The following is a 16,309-nucleotide window of genomic DNA, read 5'->3' on the forward strand; positions in this document are numbered from 1 at the left end:
AGTGTACAAATGGAATGAGTAAGCCATTAAGGGTTGACAAATCCCTGAGTACGTAGCAGTCTTATTTGGCACAGTGCAAAGATTGCACGCACAAGGCGACCGTAGTCAGTGCCGAGGGCCTTCAGTGCCAGATCTGCGCCCAAGCAGGCCCACATCAGGGGCCCCAGCATTCCCAGCGCACCATTCACAGCCCCATAGCGAGCAGCCGCCCTTGTCACACCATTTGAGGCCGCCTGCAACAGCACACCGCACTTCACCAATCCAGCATTGCATGCAGGAGCAAAATCCCTGCTATTGCTATTCTCCATGCCACTCCTTGGCATGAATTTTCCTCTCTAGAATTTCAGTGCAAGAGGAGACAGGGAGAGAATTCACAATAGGGACAATCATATTTTCAGAATTGAGAGGTCTTGCCTGGATCTGGCGAGTCCATCAAGGGGTAGGATTTTGGGAGTTTTTACTGCAGCTTGTCCCCAAACGCACCTTGCTCCAGCAGGAAAGTGTGTAATGTTAAGAATGTTCTCAGACTACAACTAGTGAGCCACACCTGCACAGCCAGGCGGCGCTCGAAGGAGGCAGTCACGCCGCGCGCGCCACTCTGGCAAAGCGCGCTCAGCGCGGCCTCGTAGCGCGCGCTCTGCACCAGCAGATTCCTGCCCAGCTGCTGCAGCGCCGACTTGCGCATGCCTGACAGGCTGACGGCGCTGCCCAGCTTGACCAGCGTCGGCAGCAGCTCTGCCCCTCCCAGCTTCAGCGGTGCAATCAGCCTGTTCACCAGTCCTGCACCAGCCGACGTCCTCCTCCTGTCACAGCCCACACATGCCGTCAGACAGACACCAAGACATGTGCTTCTTCAGCAGCGGACATGTCATTTCAAGTTCTGTGGGTGTCTGTCCAGACCAAAACAAAGAACTGTGCTATTTCAGCAGCAATCAGCCCATATCTGATACTGCTGAATGCCTGTCTGTGAAATGTGTACAAGGAAAGGCAGCAATGAAGCACCTGACAAATGCCATGCCATCACCATCTGCAATGGTGCCCCTCATCGATGCCTGCTCCTCCACAAGGCCGGTGATGGCCCCACTGTGCTGGTGCAATATGTGCAGGAATATTTCAGTCTCCAAATCCTGCACATGACATCCCATATTAGTTTACTGACACACCGTTGCTCTGGACGCCTGCACCGGTGAGCACCTCATGTTGACACCACAGAAGGAAAAAACGAGGCAGTCAAAGACTCAGATACATGACAATAAGAGCTGCACACCGCTGTAGCCAGGCCACTGGGGCAGCGCACATCCAACCGGTCCCGAATGTACTGCAAGGTCTCCCTGTAGCTTGGCCGATAACCTCGCAACACCGCCGCAGAGCTGGCCTGTCCGACCAGATTGGTTGGGTCAGGCCCATACCATGTGCCGTGTCACAGCCTGTTTTGGAATAGATCATTGCAAGATGACACCTGCAAAAGGGGGTGCAGTATAGGAAAGGGTTCTCACCGCCAGGAAGCGGAAGCGGGACTCAATCCGATGCATGATGGAGGCTCGGCCCCTTGCTGCAATTGCCGCAGGCTCGTTGTCAGCCACCAGGGACTTGATGAGAGGACTAAGAGGACTTGCACCTGAGCATGCAGACAGCCATCAGAAAGGCAGGCACAAGCATGACGTGGCTTCCATATTGACTAAAAGTAAGGAACGGGAGTGGCTTCGGACTCCAGACCAGTGGGCCTCACTGAAGAGTATATCGTGGACGGCCTCCAACTCATCGTCGTTGGCTAGATCCAGGAGATCCCAGAGCTCCCTGTCTACATCCTGCTCACTGTAGGGGGGCGTGATGGGCTCCAAACTCCTGACCTCTGCATTTGTAGAAACACTCCTGCAGTGGAACAGCAATTTGTGACCCCTATGCCTGATCCCAAAGTGCCACGGCTACAGTACACAAGGTATGAGATATTGCAAATATCGAACAGCGTCTTCTTAAGAATGTAAAGATCATACCGAGCGCCAGCGGTCGTCGTCAAGGTCCTAGGTTTCCACACTGTTCCAATCCCCATGTTATGCTGATGCCTCCATGACATCGGCCGAGAATTGTTCAAAGAAGCCACTGGGGCTGTTCTATGCGGCAAGGCCGCGAGAGATGTGTGGGCCTGACACATTTGAGTATTGGAGTTCATGAGCGCGAAACTGAGGTGTTACATTTTCTGTGACATCAGCAACCCCGAAAGCTGCAGATCAAAACGAATTTGCAGCAATAGTTTTAAAATTTCCTAAGATCGCTGCAATGAAGGAATTGAGGAGTAAAGAATTGCAAGCGGGCGATGTCACACACGCATTGGATCCTGAGTGCAGATCCAACGTTCATGCAGAAACCAATGCGCACTTTCTGGATGTGTAGAAAGCTCTACCATAAGTGCGTGTGAATGTTCTCAACGCCTGAACTCTCCAACTCAATTGCAGATTTCTCAAAGCTTCTGAGGTCCAGATTCCAGATATCATGACGCCCTGGTCTGCAGAGGGTAATAGTGAAGGCCTGCATTCCTTCACTGCATTCAATTTTGCCAATTCTGTGCGTGTAATTTGGTGTTCCTCGATAAACTGAAGGGATTCTTTGGCTCAATATTCATGATTTCATCCCATCATGAATTTGGCTGAGGGTTCTTGACGCATGTGTCGATCATAACCTGCTGGCTGCACGCTGCAACATGGGGCTCGCAGTGCCCAGGAGCTCCTTTCTGCTGGCGCTGCTGAGCGTTTTGCTGCAGTCATGCCAGGCACAGACGGATCACAGAAGTGGGTGGCTTTCTTCAATAGCAGCACAACTGTTAGATGGGAGTGGACGGAGGTTGCTTGGGGAATCGGACCACAGATACGACATGCATGACCCCATCAAGCTGTATGCCAACAAAGTGGGACCCTTCAGCAATCCCAGGTGCGCCAATCCGCGCTGCAAGATGTGCCACTCTCGATGAAAGTTTGTGCTGCTGATGAACACAACCTTGTCGCAACGTTTGCGTTTTGCTAAAAGATGCCTAACCTCCTCAGTATTTCAAGGATTTTGTGTGAATTTGTATCCCTTCCGGTGAATGCCTTACTTATCAGATGGTGGAACAGAGGTCAGGGACTGATAGGATCATCCTTACCTCCGTGAAACGGGCCTAAGTTTACAGAAACCTCTATAGAGTCAAGAAGGGAAAAAGAAACACTTTAATTTCCTGTTTGTTACTACTTAATAGCATCGAGGCTATCAAGACTGAACAGGTCTGCAGAAGTATACCGTGCCAGTCCCATATGGCCTGATCAACTTCACCCGTCATGCGCAGTGAGACATACCAGTACTACAATTTGCCCTTCTGCACACCGGAAGGCGGCAAGGAGTACAAGACGGAGGGGCTGGGGGAGGTGCTGGAGGGAGATCGGCTGGTGAATACACCCTACTCCATCAAATTCAGGGTGGACAAGGAGAATGAGATCCTGTGCTCGAGAGAGCTGACTGCCAAGGACTTGAAGAAGTTCCGCAAGGCCGTCAAGAAGGACTACTATTTCCAGGTTCCACCTCTTATCCCCACTTTTCCCGGAAGTGACACTAGATAGTGCACCTGCCAGGATCCCGCCAATTCAAAGCGTCATTACTCTCCCTGCTGCTCTGTGCAACACGTTGATATCACGATTTGGATTTTCAATCGCCGCATGCGCGCAGATGTTCTATGACGACCTGCCCATCTGGGGTTTCATTGGCAAGGTGGAGAAGATCATGAGCCAGCCGGGCGGCAAGACCTGGGAGAAGCACGACCTGCGCTACTACCTCTTCACGCACATCCACTTTGACATCCTGTACAATGGCGACCGCGTGATCGAGGTCAATGTGTCCACCGACCCCTCGCGCACAGTGGACATCACAGAGGGGGAGAATACCATCGTGGACTACACCTACTCTGTCAAGTGGCGCGAGACCACCATCCCCTTTGAGAAGCGCATGGACAAGTACTCCCGCTACTCCTTCCTGCCGCAGCACCTGGAGGTGATCATTCTGCATGCCAGCACTTCCACAACTTGTGGCTTTCTTCTGTCATTCACTACATGGTATACTGCGTGCTTCGTGTGCGCTTGATTGTGCCTACAGTGATGGGGACCGAAGTGTGGGTGCAGATCCACTGGTTCTCCATCATAAACAGCTGCGTGACGGTGCTGCTGCTGACGGGGTTCCTGGCCACCATCCTCATGCGCGTGCTCAAGAACGACTTCGTCAAGTACACGCGCGACGACGAGGCTGGTGCGGCCCCGCCACAACTCCATGGTTTTTGCTGTTCTACTGTCTTGTTCAAGGGGACCAACACACGTCTTGGCAAGCTGGGAGTGCATGCATGCATGCTGTTCCAGACTTTGGGATATTCTGAAGCATTACAGGCGCTGTTCATCTGATAGAGAGAGCGGCCCACACGGTTGCTTGCCACCGGCAATCGCCCACAGGGGAAGACCCACCTTTGCCGCTGTGCATGTCGCAGAGAGAATGACTTACACGTCTAATCAACCCCTGAGAGCGACCCACATGGTTGATTAGCCCATGGTATACCTCACCTCACAGGAGAGGACCAGGAGGAGACGGGGTGGAAGTACATCCACGGGGACGTGTTCCGCTTCCCGCCGCACCTGTCGCTGTTCTGCGCGTGCGTGGGCACGGGCAGCCAGATCCTTACCATGGCCGTGTGCATCTTCGCGCTCGCCCTCGTCGGCGTCTTCTACCCCTACAATCGCGGCGCCCTCCTCACCTCCTGCGTAGTGCGTTCACACCTCCACACCCCTTCATTTCTCCCCAGCGTGCAGCCGCCAGCGCACATCTGACTGCAGGCTCCCGTAGCATTGGCATCGCTGCATTTTTTGACTGATCACTTGCATGTCACGCATCCAATTTCCTTTCCACCACGATGGTGCTCACTCACAGATGTTCATCCTGTATTTCCAAAAGCTGGTATGACTGCTTATTGCCGCATGTCACCTGCAGAGCGTGCCAGGGGGCTCCATATCAGACTACCTGGATGTCTGTTGGGCCCCTTGAAGTGCTTCAATTTTAAGTACCAAGATTGGGGACTTGCCTGGTGCAGGTGCTGTATGCGCTGACGGCTGGGGTGGCAGGCTACGTGGCGGCGGTGTCGTACAAGGTGATGGGCGGCACCAACTGGGTGCGCAATGTGCTGCTGACGACGGCGCTCTTTTGCGGGCCCATGCTGGCCACGTTCTCCTTCCTGAACACGATCGCCATCGTGTACCGCTCCACAGCCGCGCTGCCCTTTGGCACCATCTGCATCATCCTTGTCATCTGGGCCCTCATCACCTTCCCACTCACCGTCCTCGGCGGCATCGCCGGCAAGAATTCCAAGGTGCCTGTCTGTGCTCTTTGTGGCTATGACAGATCTGCCACATGCTGAAACCAATTGGTGCACCTTCAACACGGGGAGATCGGGCAGCAACAGCATCAGATGCAATGAAGTATTGGCAGTGTGCTGTGGAAGTCGAGACCCGTCGTTATGATGGGCAGGCGCCAAGTAAGAGAGTTGCTGGTTCTTCTGCTCCCCTTGCAGCCGTGTTAGGCTGGCCCCCATGTCCTTGACCCATGGGAAGTGTGTTAGCGCGTGGCGTTTTTGTCAACAGTGCAGTTGGTCTGTGGTGATGATACTCCTGCAAATGTGCGCAGGCGGAGTTCAATGCACCGGTACGGACGACCAAGTACCCGCGTGAGATTCCGCCGCTGCCCTGGTACCGGAGGGCGTTCCCTCAGATGCTCATGGCCGGCTTCCTGCCCTTCTCCGCCATCTACATCGAGCTCTACTACATCTTCGCCAGCGTCTGGGGCCACAAGGTGCACACCAGTCGTCACACACATTCTTTGAATCCAGAATCTTAATGTTCGCGCCTCCTTGACCATGTAGGATTCAGCCACAGACAAAGCTCAACACCGACACCAAGGTGAATGGATATCAGTCTTTGTGTCCGGATTCCTCTCCGGCGCATTGGGATATCAGTCTTTGTGTCCGGATCCTCTCCGGCGCGTCAGTGTTGAGCATTGCCTGTAAGGTGCACCGTTGGGCTTCGTTTTGAAGTTCTTCCCAGGCAAAATTGTACTTGCAGCATCTGCATGCTGGATGACTGTGAGGAGGTGGGATTTGTGTCTGCAGGTGTACACCATCTACTCCATCCTGTGCATCGTGTTCATCATCCTGGTCATTGTGACGGCCTTCATCACCATCGCTCTGACCTACTTCCAGTTGGCAGTGGAAGACCACCGCTGGTGGTGGCGCTCCTTCCTCTGTGGCGGCTCCACAGGTTGACCCGCTGAACTCCATTAAACGCCTTCATGCCTCAGACTTCGTGCCTTTGCTTTCTTCCTATTCAGCTGCCATTTTGCGGATGTTGGTGATCCTGGCTCTCCACACTTTGATGCCACATTGTTGCGACCATGCAAAATGGCATCAAGTTTGGCGTGTGTGGCTGCAGGGCTGTTCATCTTCGCGTACTGCTTCTACTACTACTTTGCGCGGAGTGACATGAGCGGCTTCATGCAGGTATGACTGCATCCATGGTTTCCATTGTATAGTCATGTGTGACCTTTCCTGCCGGTTGGCGTGGTTGTGCTGATATTGTGTCCTGCCTGCCGCAGACAAGCTTCTTCTTCTGCTACATGGGCATGATCTGCTATGCCTTCTTCCTGATGCTGGGGGCGGTGGGCTACCGAGCAAGCCTCACCTTTGTGAGGCACATCTACAGGTGACAGGCAGCATGCGCTTAACAGTTGCAAGCGCTCTTTCCATGTTGATGAACCTGTGGGGTGTCTTATTGGTATTGTGAGTGTTTAGCTGACCCAACAAGAGAGGTGTGCGGCTATGATGAAGAAATTTGGACCAGAATTCCCATGTTGGCCAATCATGATTTAATGAGCCTGAGCCGCACCTTCTCTTGTGCTGTGAGATGTCAAAGGTCTATTGAAACTATGAGCCTGTAGCTTCTCAATGCTGACAATGTGCATGTCTGTCTTCTGCGATGCAGTGCCATCAAGAGCGATTGAGCTGCATGAAAGCAGTTGCATGGGATGATGGAAGCACTCATTGCTTGGAAGGATTGCAGAAGAAAGCAAGGAGATTGAGGAGGCTCCTTGTTGTCAGTGGAGGCTGTTGGCATGCGCATGCGCAGTGTGCATGTGCACCTTCCAGCCCAGTGTTTGGCGTTGTGAAGGGATTGAGGACTCAGAAGTAACATTAATTTGAGCGCAACGTTCCTTTGTGTGCAGATTGCGCAGGACATATACCGCAGACAACGCTAGTATGTTGTCATAGAATTGTAGTGCAATTGCAAGATGCCAGTGGCATTGTGATAGTTAATGATGCTACCAATGCTGCCTGAGGCCATTCATGAGGAGAGCTGTGTCTATTGTTTCACACTGTTGTGACGGGCTATTGGCAACTCCAAATGAAAGAAATGCGGACTAAAGAAGCATACGCTGGCACCAAGCACTGAGGGTCAAAGGACAGCGCCTGCTGAGTCATCAAAAGCCCAGCTGCTCTTCAGCACTGACCGAAGCATTTAATTTTACACTTACGATTTTTGTTGCAATATTATATTTCCTTTTACATATATAATCTCGAATCAAAGACTGCATAAAGTTCTGCTGAGGGCGTGGTCGATCCCTCACCAACACCTCAGATCCTTTCGTGTCAATTTGGCTAGCTTATTGAATATCACAGTACTGAGAAGATATACATAGCTCGAATACTTTCCGGCAAGGAACAGATCGCAGTAGCAGGCCTGCATAAAGTATTGGTCCCTTCAGCGGTTGATGGATCACCACCACGAGCAGAAGTGATGGGATCCATTCAACAAAGATCACAATGATAAAACTGAGAGAATGTGACTTTCAGGCATATGAATATGTATGGAGCCAATACTGTTGCCATTTATATACCAGAAACTCTTCATTGGCGAGTGATGCATCAGGCATCGGCACAGCGATCTACTGCTGATGGGGGCTGCACAGAGTCTGGTTGTGATTCTGCAATGCCAAGGTGCACTTATTGGCATCCTTCTTGCGATTGGATGGGCATGGGCAGGTTTGATGCGGCGCAGGGAGCTCAGTGTGCGGAGGAATATGCCAGGTACATGCTGCAATTCCTCATGCATTACAGAACCCAGATCTTAGATAAGAAGACTTAGATCTTCAGCTTCTGACTGCTTGCATGTCATCAGGAGGTGCCTTAGCAGGAAAAGGGGCCGTGTCGACGCCTGTTGTCAAAGCTGTCATCTGCAGCGAAATAATGAGCGCAAAGGTAGAGCACAAGGTTTTTCTCACTGAGATTCTTGCCATCACAATCATGTCAGGCTCTTCAGGCCTCCTCATGCAAACATACATGTGGGTCCTCTGAACGCACTTGTTCTTCTGCAGGATGAGAGGGAATGGCCTGGCCTCTCAATCTTGCTTCCAGTCAAAGGCTGCCGGAAGCATAGCCTTCAGAATTGGCGGTCTCAGCTGCAATCAGCATACAGCGGGCCCATAGAGTATCTATTTATTGTGGACAGCCAGGTACAGAAGATTGCCACTCCCAAAAAGACTGCATGCTTTTCAGATCCTGCGAGAGATGTTTGATGACTGCAACTCTCTTTGCAGGCTGACCCTGCTCATTCTGCAATAAGGAGTCTCATAGACAGCAACAAGGGAGCAATGGCTCAGGTCCTGATCAGCCAAAAGGCCACCTGCACTTCGCAGAAGATTTGCAACTTGCAGACTGGCATCATGGTATGCGCTATGCGGTGTTACTGGCAAGTAAAAGACCAGTCAATTCTCTTTTCTTGCAAGGAACAAGAGTCTGCACGTAAGATCTCAGAAGTCACTAGGTACTGATCGTCATTCATGTAACTGCAGCGCGCAAATCCCAAACACAAGTGGATCCTTTGCCTTGATGACGACGTGCTGCTCCATCCCACCACACTGAATGACTTAGTCGCCGCTGCTGAGGCAGATCCCACGAGCTTCATGGTGACAGGTGCGCTGCATGCCAATCATCATGGAGTGCCCAGATCTATTTATCTTTATATCCTCCCACAAATGCTTATCCATAATTGAATACAGTAAGTTCGTAGGGTGTGTGCAGGGTACCCCTTTGACGTGCCAGAGGCAGGAGCCAGCCTGCTGACCTACTGCTGCCTGGTATACCATCTGCCGCTGGTCATTGCATTCTCTGTGCGCCAGCGCACCAGCTTTGTGTGGGGCGGCTGCATGCTGCTCCCCCTGGCTGACCTGCGCTCAGACGCCAATGGCATCATGCACTCCTGGAGTCAGGTATGCCATTTCACCACATAATCAGGAAGCAAGACCCATCTCCTGTCTCGTCGCTAAGAGGTTGGCAGGGTTGTGAGAGCTTGGACTCTTGCTGTGTTGTTCTGTGGGGCTGAGGAATGGGTGTGGGGCTGCAGGGTGGGTACTCAGATGACCTCACAGTAGCATCGGTGTGCAGCGAGCGTGGTCTTCAAATACTGTGCCCTTCCTTTGCCATCTTTCCCCAGTGGTGAGCACCCTAACAGCGCTAGCTGAAACCTAGTTGCTCAATATGGGCAGAACATCTTTGACTATTCTGCGCTTGGGACATTAACAGCCAGAAATGTAGTCCTGTGCCATCTATCAACCTTTGAGGTGTCTTGTGTCCTGCAGGCTCGACAAAGCGTGCAGCTTTGGCCAATTTTGGAACTATCTGCGCCGCCAGCTGTATGTGATGGACACATATGCCAGTAGCCACAACAGGCGCCTGAATCACACCATGCTGGCCCTGCACTGCTACCTGTCCTGGGCATTTGTCGCTCCAGCTGTGATTGACTCTCTGCAAGCGGCTATGTGGATCTACGACACTATTATCATGGGCTCCGCCACTGCCTCATGGCCTCACGTGCCATGTCTGGCATTCTTTGGGGCTTTCATTGGAGCGCATGTGGCACTGCAGTGGATGACTGGTGCAGCCCCTTCCTTGCATGTGCTCAGCATTTCACTTCGGCTGGTACACGCCATGTAGGCAAGATAATGGTGCCATTCAAGAACATATCAGAGAGTGCTTGTGAAGCACACCTTCGAATTCACATGCCGGTGTGCAGGTGTCATTCTGGACCTGTTCACTGTTCTGGAGCTTGGACAGCGCAGACCTTCGATGGCGCATTTCAGCTGGATCAAGCTCTGGCTTGCATTCTGGATCAGCAATGCTCTGTTGCCCGTTTGTGCTGCATGCACATGGCTGAAGCCTGATGTTGTTTGGTCGGGTGTCAGATACCACAAGAAGAATGGACGTATTGTGAAGGTCCTGCATCCTCCCCATTAGGTATTGTTAAATCTCGAATGATTCTGAGTGTCTGTAAGTTTGCCTGCTCAATACAGCCCCATGACTTGGTATGCGATACTGTACGTCAAGTACACGGTCTAGCTCTGTTGTCTGCTGGGCTGCCCGAATCGTCCCAACGGGCTGGCCATTGGGCAGGCCATGAGGAGCTTTGTTTCGAGCTACGAACTGCCCCCTTGAAACAATGTCGACCCACGCAATTCAACAATGATTCAAGCAATGGTGTCCCCTTAGTGGTTGACATCATCGATTGCTTGCGGACCCGACTAGAGGGAGCTGGACAAAAACAGATCGTCGTCTTGCAGAGTAGGCCAGAGTGGAAACGACGTCAATTAAACCACAAACGTAAATGTGGTGCCTCCTAGCATCCTTTCACAATCATGGGACAGCACGATCATGACCACTTGCACTGCCAATGTCATAAAAGGGCTCCTCCAGCCGTTCAGAGTCTGGACGAGTTGGACTTCTTGAAGAGCGCTTGCTCAGCAGCTCAAAAAGGGAATGTCATCAAACTTAGAAGCCTACTGCAGAGGCATCCGCACTTTGTGCATGACGATGGCGTTGGAGGTGACACTTCTGAGGCGCTCCATCATTGGGCTAGATGCTCTCTTTGTGCAAGACTGGATTTTGCGAAATCTGTATGCGCAGTGTCTCTACAAAACATTCAAGTTCACGGCATCTACAAAGACATCGTTGTCGACAAGCAGGTGACAGTGGCTACACTCCTCTGCACTATGCATCAAGAGCAGGTCATGCTGACGCAGTGCAGCTCCTGCTAGACTCAGGTACCGTACGTGCGTGACGCCACCTGGCTAGAACTCGTTCTGTTAATCTTGTTTCTCAATGTAGCCCGTCAGTAAGGTACCCCTGGCAAGCTGACTGTCCCTCTTTATAACGCAGGGGCGGATCCAAACAAGGCAACTAGAGCTGGCTTAGCCACGCCCCTCCATAGAGCAGCATACATGGGCCACGCTCACATCGTCAAGCTCCTGTGCGACTGGACTCATGCCCTTGCACCAACACAGCATGGGCCTTAACCTACCTGTGAAAGAGTCACTTGACATGAAAATGGACCCTGATCTTCCTGTTCCCCTTCTCGCAGGCTGAAACACCGCGCGAATGGCTTGCTGCAAGATGCTGACGGCCAGACGCCGCTGGACAAAGCACTTGCTCAGGTGTGCAAACAGGCATTACATGAGATGGTCCAGTACTTAGGATGTGGCCACCTTCTGCTCCAGGCTGTGAGCCCCTTGTTCTGGCTGCTGCAGGGGCATTTATATGTCGTGCAGATCCTGCAGGAAGCCTGTTCCTGATGCACAATGTCTAGCAGATTGGAACGGCGTGAAACCTTTACGACCCTTTGGCGCATCTTATCAGCTGCCTGAGCAAGGAGACTCCATGGTGCATCATCCCTGGAAGGTAATCGGTAAATCTTTGCTGATCCTAGCCACTGGCATGCAGATGGGGCTGCATTGTTCTCGATAAGTATAAGCATGCGCACTTGAACTTGTCTGGCAACGTGCGCCTCGCAGGCGTTCACCAGCATCCAGCAAGTGGACGTGGACATACACAGAAACACGGCATTAAAGTTCCTTCTCAAAGCGGTAACAAGATATGCTGAGACCACAATTGAAATAGAATTTGTGCGCTCGGCTGCGCTGCACGCCGCTCTCCAGCAGCAATCTGCACTTGCAGAATTAAGTGGGATTGAATGTGTCAGAGTTCTCCAGGAACAAGATGTGAGCGACAGTGTCAAGCGCTAAAACATACTTATATTCAAACAAGGCGGCAGACCTTTTGCAGCCTGCCTGTCTGGCGGCATCCTCAAGATATGCGAATAGGGCTTTCCCATACCCCTTGCCCCTTTGTGCTGGCAGCGCAACTAAGTCTGCCACATACATATACCTGCAGCAAGCAAATTCTCCAAGAGTGTAGATTCTGTTGTCTGATAGTCTGACATCAGCACACCAACTTGCAGTTGGTGACTTGAAAGCATCTGCGCTCATCTGTAGTAGGCTCACAGCTCCATGGCTGTCTGAACCAAGAGGCAGTCTGGATGGCATACCGGGGTTCTGATATCTCCAGGTGCTCCCTGATGCGATAGCCAGCAATTGCATGAATTTCACCCTCATCCCTGACGTAAACTAAATGATATCCATCTTGCTGCTGCTTCAAAACCCTAGGAAGAAACTCTGATACGTCAGTGAAATGTAATCTCAGTGTCTTCAAGACTGGAAAGCACTCTCTAATCTCATCCTCGGTGATCGCTTCTTTAATCTCCATAGTTGCGGTCAGATCAAGTGCAGATCATTACTTTGACAATACCAAAATTTTCGGCTTCTCTCCGTCTGTACAAATTTATCAAGCTGTGTCCAAAGGTCCCACCTACTATTCAGAGTACAAAGCGCATTGATCCAGAGATGACCTGCGAGGCAAGGAAGCAGTGCAAGCCCTTGCGATTACGTCAGGATGACAAACGGCTTCCTTCAGCTGCAGGTGGCTATTTTGACTTCCTTGGCGAGGCTTCTTCACAATAATCCGGGTCCCAGTACTGAGCGTCATGGCCTTGCAAGATCTGCCTATCGAAGAACTCGAGAAGAAATTTGCTGACAGCGAAGAAGAAGGTGATGAGGCCGCCATGAATGTTGGCTCCTCAGAGAAGCCAGCTGCTGCAACGCCTGAGGCAGGAGATGTCATTGTAGATAAAGGTTATGTTTCGACGGATTACGGTTATTCGTCTGATGAAGATCTAGACAGTGAAGCAGAACTTGACTGGGTGGACGAGATCGAAGGTGCGCCCCAAAAAGTTGTTTGCTTGAGTACTATGTTATCGTGTGTGATGCTTGGAAATAATACCACCGGCTCTCAGCTGATGATCGAAGCATTTCAAGTTTCTCCTATGGTAGGTGCATGGACCGCCGTAGGCTAATCTTGGTGCACCTACCAACTCTCTTGTGGCCTTGCACAGGGCTCGACTTGAGTGAGGGCGTTGGAGCAGCCACGACAGCTGGTGTTCCCAAACAATTCAGGCCCAACGCTCAGAGCGGCCAGGCCAGCAGTACCATGCAGCCACGCACAAGTCAGATGCAGGTATCTTACCACACCTTGCCGTAACGCTGTCTTTGGACTGTGAAAGCCCACCAAATCTCTGGCACTTGTGCAGGTCGTCTTTTCATGTGCATAAAATTGGATCTGGTTCATGCCCTAGTGTGCCTGGTAGACTTGCCTAAAGGATGGCTGAGCTGATGACAATTTACTCCAAAAGTTGAGCTGTCTTTCATCTGCTTTGCAGAGGGCAGACCGGCGGCTGAACGCACAGATGCAGACGAGGCAGCTGGACGATGCTTTGGAGTCGCTGGGCGGGCAGAGAATGCACTCCTCTGTGGCAGCAACGGTGCGCGGCACTGCTAGGCAGCAGGCCACAGGTGCCGACCGCACCAAGGACAAGGCAGACCGAGCCACCTACCAGACTGTGCTGGACCCTCGCACCCGCCTGGTGCGCCGCCTGCCTCCCCTTCTTGCATGCAGCCCCCAAAACAAGCTTTCCTAATGCATGCAATACCCTTGCACCTCTGCCCATCGAGCCTCCCAATCAAGCCTTTGCCATGCAAGAATTGCCGCTGAGTCTCTGTGCATCGAGCCCACGAAACAAGCTTTTTCAATGAAGGCATTACCCTTCAATTTCTGCGCACATTGCGTGTCATTGCCCTGGTGGTTAAGGCTGCTGCGAGTGTCGAGAGCTGTGGCCAATGTCGATTGGTATGGCAGGCGTTGGTGAAGATGCTGAACAGCGGGTTGTTCTCGGAGCTGAACGGCTGCGTGTCCACGGGCAAGGAGGCCAATGTGTACCAGGCAGTCACAGCAGGCGGCGAGGACCTAGCAGTCAAGATCTACAAGACCTCTATCTTGACCTTCAAGGACCGCGACAGGTCAGCTGCGTGCTCCCACAGTTGTGCGCACAGAACGATTATTACCCTATACCGCAGGATCTTGCAACACTCCATTCTTGCACGTTGTTTTGAGCATTCAAGTTGCATGAATCGCATGGAATGCCAGTTTCCCTTAGAATTCACATAGTGGGGGTGTGTGATGGGCTGAGTCTTTGCGTGCAGGTATGTGAGCGGGGACTTCCGCTTCAAGTCGTACTGCAAGAGCAACCCGCGCAAGATGGTCAAGGTGTGGGCCGAGAAGGAGTTCCGTAACTTGGCGCGCATGCGTGCGGCCGGCATCCGCAGCCCGCAGCCCATCCACCTGCGCATGCACGTCCTCGTCATGGAGTTTGTCGGCTCCAATGGCGTCGCTGCCCCCCGCCTGAAGGTTCGCGCCCCTTTCCAGCAAGTTTTTCAATACTGTGAATTTCCCTGAGCTTCTTTCAGCTTCCTTGATCCTTCAATTTTATTGTTTTGGAGCGTCCTGGCAATGTCCCTTTGACTCATGCCCAAGCAGGTTGCATAGAATGGACACAAATTTAATAACAAAATCTGGTGGTTTTGCAGGACGCGAAGGCTCCGCAGCAGCAGATGCAGATCTTCTACACGCAGATGGTGCTGTTTGTGCGCCAGATGTACCAGGAGTGCCACCTGGTGCACGCTGACCTGTCCGAGTACAACATCCTCGTCCACAACGTGTGACTTATCAACCTGCTGTTCTCAGTGAAAATTTGGAGGCTCTGAACTCATCTGCCTTCTTGCAATCCATTGTGAAGCTGCCAGTCATCCAATATTTGCTTCTTCTTGCCGCCCATGCGGCCGTGTCACGGTTCACAGACGTAAGAGAATAGTGGCTGACATGGCTGCACCGCTCTCACAGGAGGAGCTGTGGATCATTGACGTGAGCCAGGCGGTGGACCTGGACCACCCGCGGGCGCTTGACTTTCTGCGTGAGGACGCGCTGCACGTCAACGACTTCTTCCGGCGCGCTGGCGTGGCGACGCTGACCGTGCGCGAGCTCTTCGATTTTGTTGTCGACCCCCACATCAACCCCGGGAATATTGACGCCGCCGTAGACGCGCTCATCTGCGTGGCATCCTCGCGCCCAACTGTGCAGGATCCCGAGGACGCCATGGCTGACAAGGTTTGCACCCACCCTTGTAATAGAATGGCTCCCTTACCATCGCTGCTGTTCTTTTTCGCTCTGCAGGGCCAGGAAGGGCTCTTCGTTGCGGATTACAAGGAAGGGAGGTGCCTTCCTAAAATTGCAATTCTGGTGTGTGTCCTTGCATGTTATTGTACACATTGCCAGTAGCTGTGCTGACCAGCCAAATTGTTGTTGCCTGCAGATCTTCCAAGGGGCGTACATCCCGAGGAGGCTGGAGGAGGTGGACGACCACGAGGGGGACTTTGAGCGGCTTGCGGCTGGGGGTGACAAGCGCGCGACGGAGGGTATTTACTACCAGACGATTACCGGCATGCGACCGGACATGACCGGCGCGGCCGCGGCTCCCGCCGTCGTCGAGGCGGCTGCCCTCCTGCCCGGCAACCGCGCCCGGCCGGGCAGCTCCGCCTCCGACGAAGAGGACTTCGACCTGGAAGCGCGACTGAGCGGCGCTGCCGGTCGCAGCGCAGAAGCCGCCCCAGCAGGAAAGGCTGAGCAGCAGTCATCTGAGGCGGATCCAGCAGCAGCAAAGCACAATGCTAGTGGGGGCTCTGACAGCAGTGGTAGTAGCAGTGATGAAGAATCTGACAGTGATCAGGATGGAGAGGATGGCGGGGAAGGGAGGGAGGAGCGGGTGAAGAAGGACCCGGAAGCTGAGAAGGCGGCCAGGAAGCAGCACAAGGCGGAGGTAAAGGAAGCCAACCGTGAGAAGCGCAAGCACAAGCTCAAGAAGCACGTCAAGAAGCGCGCAATCAACAAGCACAGGCACAAGTAGCTGGCCGTTTTCGGGACATTTAGGGAGTGCCATCTGTGGATCCAATCAGTCATGCGTGTGCTTGTGGGGCATTGCTTGGC

At 52.7% G+C, this 16,309-nt stretch overlaps 4 protein-coding genes across 4 annotated transcripts; 3 read left to right on the forward strand and 1 right to left on the reverse strand.

The window, feature by feature from the left end:
• Positions 1 to 26: 26 nt before the first annotated feature.
• COCSUDRAFT_46090 (hypothetical protein) lies at positions 27 to 2,418 on the reverse strand (the record flags this gene model as incomplete). The annotated part of the gene is made up of 8 exons (XM_005650932.1): positions 1,995 to 2,418; positions 1,730 to 1,872; positions 1,497 to 1,618; positions 1,268 to 1,375; positions 1,003 to 1,127; positions 548 to 803; positions 182 to 233; positions 27 to 133 (listed from the first exon to the last, which is right to left on the reverse strand). The coding sequence occupies exons 1-8, from the start codon at positions 2,168 to 2,170 to the stop codon at positions 27 to 29; spliced, it is 1,089 nt and encodes a 362-aa protein (XP_005650989.1). The 5' UTR covers positions 2,171 to 2,418.
• Positions 2,419 to 2,567: 149 nt separating this feature from the next.
• Positions 2,568 to 7,472, forward strand: COCSUDRAFT_27028 (EMP/nonaspanin domain family protein). The gene is made up of 11 exons (XM_005650933.1): positions 2,568 to 2,925; positions 3,317 to 3,542; positions 3,694 to 4,014; positions 4,143 to 4,266; positions 4,579 to 4,772; positions 5,096 to 5,371; positions 5,686 to 5,850; positions 6,167 to 6,314; positions 6,486 to 6,553; positions 6,649 to 6,755; positions 7,035 to 7,472. Exons 1-11 carry the CDS (start codon positions 2,699 to 2,701, stop codon positions 7,051 to 7,053), a joined length of 1,875 nt encoding a protein of 624 aa, XP_005650990.1. The 5' UTR covers positions 2,568 to 2,698; the 3' UTR covers positions 7,054 to 7,472.
• A 1,228-nt stretch (positions 7,473 to 8,700) lies between these two features.
• On the forward strand, positions 8,701 to 9,548 carry COCSUDRAFT_58985 (hypothetical protein; the record flags this gene model as incomplete). Its single annotated transcript, XM_005650934.1, has 4 exons — positions 8,701 to 8,709; positions 8,902 to 9,022; positions 9,131 to 9,318; positions 9,453 to 9,548. 4 exons carry the CDS (start codon positions 8,701 to 8,703, stop codon positions 9,546 to 9,548), a joined length of 414 nt encoding a protein of 137 aa, XP_005650991.1.
• A 4,182-nt stretch (positions 9,549 to 13,730) lies between these two features.
• Positions 13,731 to 16,229, forward strand: COCSUDRAFT_35076 (RIO1-domain-containing protein; the record flags this gene model as incomplete). Its single annotated transcript, XM_005650935.1, has 6 exons — positions 13,731 to 13,856; positions 14,129 to 14,289; positions 14,473 to 14,677; positions 14,857 to 14,985; positions 15,170 to 15,433; positions 15,639 to 16,229. 6 exons carry the CDS (start codon positions 13,731 to 13,733, stop codon positions 16,227 to 16,229), a joined length of 1,476 nt encoding a protein of 491 aa, XP_005650992.1.
• Positions 16,230 to 16,309: the final 80 nt, after the last annotated feature.

This window comes from Coccomyxa subellipsoidea (genome assembly GCF_000258705.1).
Source record: "Coccomyxa subellipsoidea C-169, whole genome shotgun sequence".
Classification (NCBI taxonomy): Eukaryota; Viridiplantae; Chlorophyta; class Trebouxiophyceae; family Coccomyxaceae; genus Coccomyxa; species Coccomyxa subellipsoidea.